Source organism: Manacus candei, unplaced genomic scaffold, assembly GCF_025592945.1.
Source record: "Manacus candei isolate 608988 ecotype Guabito, Panama unplaced genomic scaffold, ASM2559294v1 h1tg000015l, whole genome shotgun sequence".
Classification (NCBI taxonomy): Eukaryota; Metazoa; Chordata; class Aves; order Passeriformes; family Pipridae; genus Manacus; species Manacus candei.
In genome coordinates, this window is record NW_026138063.1 from 7,594,301 (window position 1) to 7,600,300 (window position 6,000).

General features: G+C 44.5%; 1 protein-coding gene across 4 annotated transcripts in view; it reads right to left on the minus strand.

Annotated features, from left to right (window-relative positions):
* The window catches only part of PEX5L (peroxisomal biogenesis factor 5 like), a 100,264-nt gene extending 95,991 nt beyond the window's left edge, over positions 1-4,273 (minus strand). For all 4 annotated transcript variants that reach the window (XM_051782263.1, XM_051782262.1, XM_051782261.1 and 1 more), the window contains exon 1: positions 3,950-4,273. In XM_051782263.1, the coding sequence (XP_051638223.1) occupies positions 3,950-3,970 (21 nt within the window). In that variant the 5' untranslated portion in view covers positions 3,971-4,273. The remainder of the gene's footprint in view (positions 1-3,949) is intronic.
* Positions 4,274-6,000: the final 1,727 nt, after the last annotated feature.

Sequence of the window (6,000 nt, forward strand, 5' to 3'; positions counted from 1 at the left end):
GCGAGAAAGCGCCAGAGGAACTCTGATAGCCATGTGTGGTCAAGATTTCTGCTTTGTCTAAATTAAGCCATCTTGAAACATAACACTGCCATATATAAAATCCCATGCCAACATTTGGCAAAGCACTTCTTCTGTTCAAGCATTTGTGCTGGGGAAAGCTGACTATATACAGCATCAAGGCAAACAGTGTTGAAGGCATTTATTTTGAACTTCATAGGAAGCCAAATGCTGCTGAAAATGATTGCAATTTACCCTCCACTCATTTATGGAACTTCCATTAAAGTCAAAGGGAGGGACTGGTATCAGGTATATAATATACTATAAAAACTTTAAAACTTCTTATTGTTGGTTGTTAAAATGACAGACATTTTGCAGCAGTGATTGGGGGTTGAACTCAGCTTATGTTCTGCTTCCATCTGGTCTGCTACTGTTTTGTTGAAGAAGATGAAAAACAGTACACTTTGGATTGCACACATTGTCCCAAGAGAGGAAAACTCTCTCTTTCACCTTGTCCAGTTTAGAATCTAGACCTGGTTCTTTCGCCTTATCTGTGAATCCCAGGGTGTGCTTCAGTATCCATCAGGTTTCATCCTGTCAGAGACTACATTTACTGAATTAAACAGGACTTCTGACATAACTGGTGTGTTTGTAGACAAACAATCTGTGCACCTCATCTGAAGTTCTTTTTCATGCAAAAGCCTCACCTCGAGGGGGCAGGCTCCAGGAGGCAGCTCATGCCTTAGGACCAATGTCAGTCCCCGCTCTGCTTTAAATGGTCGCTGCATAAACTGAACTGGTTGGTAAATAGGGCTAAATCAGATGCTTAAGCTTATTATGGCGGTGAAATAGCTTTAAAAGAGCTCCTGTGGCACTGTGTTGCATCTTATTTCTGTTTGTGGTGCTGGCCCTGTGGAAGGCAGCTTCTCCTTTCTACCTGTGTTTTACGTGGAAGCGCATGGTGCCCGAGTAATGCAACAGCTGATCTCACAGAAAGGTACCTGGAAATGGATAGACAGGACACACCTTCTTTTTAGATTTTTTTTAGCTGTCTTTGGAATTTGAGCTTAGGACCTCTCTAGCATTTCTGTGTTGTGAGGCTTCATTTGCAAAACAGTAAGAGAGAAATCTAAACCTACGTCTTCGGAATGAATAAAGTGACTTTCTGGGATTCAGAAAAAAAAACAACCCAATAAGCTTAATCTGTACTATACACTAAGAATTAAGAAGAGATAGACACGTTGTGGCCTGTTGTAAAGTACTTGAGGTGCTGGACTTCAGCAGTGCTTAAATGCAAATTATATTTCATGTACACTTGCAGAATTTATTGAGCTTAGTTAGAAATTCCCCACTGAAGCTGCTAATGCTTGATGCCTATCCAAGATAGGTCAATTCCCAATCTCTGTAATTATGCTTATTACCTTGTTACAGTTGCTAATGTTATCCCCTTCCAGAAGTATTCCAAGAATTAGCTGAGTTACAGCAGGTTATTAGTAAAACATGGGCTCTGTAAACATCTTTTAAAGTAATTGGACTATGGAATTAATTCTGCAGATTTTACTTCTACATTTGAGAACAAAACACTAGAAAAAAGGGAAATTATGACTGGCAAATCCTACATTTGATCACTATAACTTTCAAAACTGTAGGAACAGGTATTATATATTGGCACATCACTTTACATTTGGATGTATGAAGTTAGATGCTTAAGTACCAAGCTAAATAAATACTCCAGTTTCTCTCAAAGAAGCGTAAGTTCTGAAAGTGCTCGGTGCTTTAAATATGAGATTACTTTTGTTTAGGAGTCTAGGTGCTGACTTATGTGTCTGACTTGATCTACCCAAATTTGGATTGGTTTTATGGTTCACCTTATTTTAGATTGGCTGTAATTGCAATTAATTTTCCCTAAATTAGTAGAAGACTTACAAGAAAGTCTTGGATAGCGAGAAAGGACCTGTAATGCTTAGAATGTGCCTACATTTTTATTAGTGTGTGGTTTGATACAGTACTTAGCGTGTGGTTTAATACTGTATGGTAACTTTGACAGTTTATGTTCCCACATGGTTTAATAAACATTGCAGTAGACCATTTCATTGCAAAGAAATCAGCCCTGTATTGTCTTTGTCTGACTCACTTAAAGAGTGAATTGAAGATATAACTAAACATAAAAATCTCTCCTAAGGCTTTAGGCTTTTTAGGTGTTATTTGAAGAACATTTATGTCCTGTTAGGACACAGATATATTAAAAAGTTTGGGTGATGAACTCAGGTGAGTTTTTATTTTTAACAATAAGTGTACTCAATAGGAATAGTATTTTTAGTTCAGCAAGCTTTTTAAGAGAATTTGATTAGAATTTGATTATATTTGGGCTAGAAAAATCAAAATATTTTGAAAGAAAAAAATTAAAGGACATTAGTCACAACACATTTGCATGTTTTGACCTTATTTTCCTATTGCAAGTTTGATTTCAGTCTTTTAATGACTCAGAAAATTTAAAGCGCTGACAGGCACCTCAAGATTCCGTTAGATTTCCTTTTATAAAGTGTTGTACATTTGTTGCAGTCTATAACTCATAGCATAGATCTTCTGCTTTCTTAAGGGTGTAAATACCTATTTGGCAATGTCCAACTCAGTATCGTTAGTTATAGGATTGGTTTTGTGTTTTAACCTTATTTTCAGAAATAAATGGTAATACGTATACTCCCTCCATTGATTACATATCTTGTTCAAACAACCTGTTTGCTCTCCTATTACAAGCAGTATTATGACACATTATTTATCATTGTTGGGTCAGATAACACAAACATGAAAGAGTAACTGGTATAATTCAGTTCTGGAAAGCAGTGCTGAATCAGAGTCCTCGCTTAATTCACATATATCGCACACAACCCTGCATCTGACATTGACTGAAGTTTAATGTCACCGGTGATCATTCAGCAGATATTCAAATGCTGTGCAGAATCACGCCAAACAGAAGTGGTCAGCTTGCACTTGGTAAAGCTGCAGTTTCTCTGTAAACAGCCTTAGTGCAAACACCACCACATGCAAGGTGCCACTGTATGTGATAAAAGCATTTCATCGTTCCTGGCAGTGAACATAAAGCCAGATTGGGTCCAAAGCAAAGAAACTGAATTTGGAAGATGAGTGTAAACCTTTACTCCCCTTTGGCACTTCCTCCTTCAAAACAGGCTTGGCTTTCCAAGGAAGAACCATGTGAAGGAGAGCGGGAGTCAAGGTTAAAGCCATCACGTCCAAGGCAGTTGTGTGTTTTATCGAGGAGAGGCGTATTCTGCCGAGGCGATGTAGGATCAATAGGATCATGAGAAAATATTTCTGCCTGAAATGTTAAAGTCTCTTAGCCATGTGTTTGAATTCATTCTACAAAGTCATTCTGGGGCTTAGCAAAATCAATCCTCATCCCGTGTTGGGAGGGAAGAATACAAATCCATCACCTTTAAACACAACGCACTGTGCAAATCGACGGTTTTAGTGTGGTGTGAAACCTTTGCAGATTTTGCAAAGCAAGTGCTCTGTCTTTTCCCTTATTGTTTGCCCTTCACTTGACATACAGGAAGAGATGCATCAAGAGGATGGCAGGAGACATGTGTCACTTAAGGCATGCCATAACAATGTTTGCCCTGGAATACTCCCTTGAATCTGTTTGAACAAGCAGGCATCATACATGGATAAACACACACAGAACTTCACCTAGTTACAAAGTTGACAGAACCCTTTTACCATCCTCCCCCTCGAGCAGTGCCAGCCCCAGGCAAGCTGCTCCCTTTAGCCCTGAGCTGGAGTGTCACGGTCACATTGCACCAGGTCACTTGTTGCATAGTGCCAGGGTGGCATCTCCCCTCCGCTCAACCCATTGAAACTTCACGGAGCCGCGTTTCAGCGGAGCCCGTTCCGAGGCTTCCCCTCTCCATCCATCCTGCTCGGAGCCGCTTACCTGCATGTGTCCCTGGTACATTCTGCTCTGGCTGCTTCAGCTGCCCCTCAGGCCGACAGGTTGGGTGTGCGCTGGGGCTGGGGCACTTCTGCTCGCGCTCGACTACAAGAAAGGAAAAAAAAAAAAAAAAGCCAAAAAAAAAAAAACCTAACCCTGAAAGAGCTATTTTTGGCAAAAGCTCAGTTTGTCCTGGCAGCTCCTGTACTGGTTTCAGTAACCCAGAGCTGCTCGCCGCACTCCTCTCCCCTCCGCGCCTCTCTGGCTGTGTTTCCCTCTCGGATGCGGAGCTGCGAACTGCTCGGGAGCTGTTCCTCCCGGCGGGGTGCTGGGGAGGCGGGCGGACCCGGGCGGACCCGGGCGGACCCGGGCGGACTCGGGCGGACCCGGGCGGCCGCGGGGCCGCCGGGTGGGAGCTCCGCGGGGCGGAGCGGGGCCGCCGCTGCTGCCGGGCCTCGCCCGCCGCCCGCTCCGCTCCGCTCCGCGCCTCGTCCCGCTGCAGCCGCCCCGGCCTGGCGGCCCCGGCCCCGGCCGCCCTCCCCGCCTCCCGCCGCCAGCCCCGGCCTCCTTCCCTCCCTCCCCCCTTCCCTCCTCCCTCCTTCCTTCTCTCCTCCCCTCTCCCCTCCCTCCTTCCCTCCTTCCCTCCCTCCCTCCCTCCGCAGAGCAGCATCCAGGGAACGCGCGGAGCCCCGTGGCCATCGGGCGGAGCCCGCCGGGGTCTCGGGGGAGCCGCGCTGCCCCGGTCCCACCGCCCCGCCGGGGGCTGCCGGCTCCCGCTGCAGGCATTAAACAAAAAAAACAAAAACAAAAACAACCCCCCAAAAAACAAAACAAAACAAAAAAAACAACAAACAAAAAAGAAAACCACGGAAAAAAACCCTACTAAAGCATAGCAACAACAACAACAACAAAAATCGGAGCGTCCCGGAGCCAGGACACTGCAAAACCTGGATGTGGCACGCGGAGCCGCGAGTTTTACCTCCCGGCGTGGAGGGAGAGGGACCGCGCAGGGAGCGCATCCCGGGAATGGTCGCTGCCTCCAAAGCCGGGTTCCCTCCCAGCCCTTCCCCGCCGCTCCCCGGCCGCAATTAACCGGATTTCAGTGATATGCTCGGGCCGGGCCCTACCTTGAGCTGTGCGTATGAAAAGCAAACGTGATGGGTTGTGATTCCCAGAAAGGATCAGGAGACTTTCATTCCGGCTCGGTAGCATTGCTTGGTAGCATTTTTCAGTGCTTACCAAAGACACTCTTATATAGGCAAAAATCTGGCACTGGCCCGTACATGCAAAATTCTGACCTTGCAAACTGGCACAACAGGCCTGGCTAAATCCTGCAGGAGACACTTGCATCATCTTGAATCCAGCTTTTTGCTCCTCTTCCCCCAGCTCAAACCTTTAACTTCTAATCTGCTAAAAGGGGCAGCTGCTTCAGTTTCATTGCAAATTTCTGTCCTGCCCAGCGTATCTATACTCAGCAGCACAGAAAACATCCAGCGGCTGGAATTTGCTAGATTTTGTAATTTCTTGGCTCAGAGCTGCCAAGTTTTACTATTAAACTATACAAAACTTTATGATGCTTCTGCTAGACCAGAGCAATCCAATCTTAAGCATGTTCCAGCACTAGAGCAATGCAAAATAGATTTCTTATTCCTGAAACCAGCACATTTGTATCATCACAGCTCTCATTTCAGCTGACTAAATAAGCTTTTTTGAACTGTTCCCATTCAGTTAAAAAATGGGGTTTTGCAGAACACGACTTCGTAAAGTCGTCAGTGACGGTACAAGCAAAATCTATCCAATTATTTTTTTCACTTAAGCTTAAAGGTTTTATCTTTTAGATAGATAGCAAAAGTGACAGTTCTCTTACATCCAATGAATATGTATCCAGCTCACTGAGATTTTCAGAGCAGCCGAGGAGTTTAGCCATGTATTGGTGATAAAAGGAAATAAGAAATGAGTATTTTTTGTCTAAATCCCTTAAGCTGCTTTGAAAACCTCAATTAAGGGCTGATGAGCTTAAAATACTACTTTGGGATTGTCCATACATGTTAGAC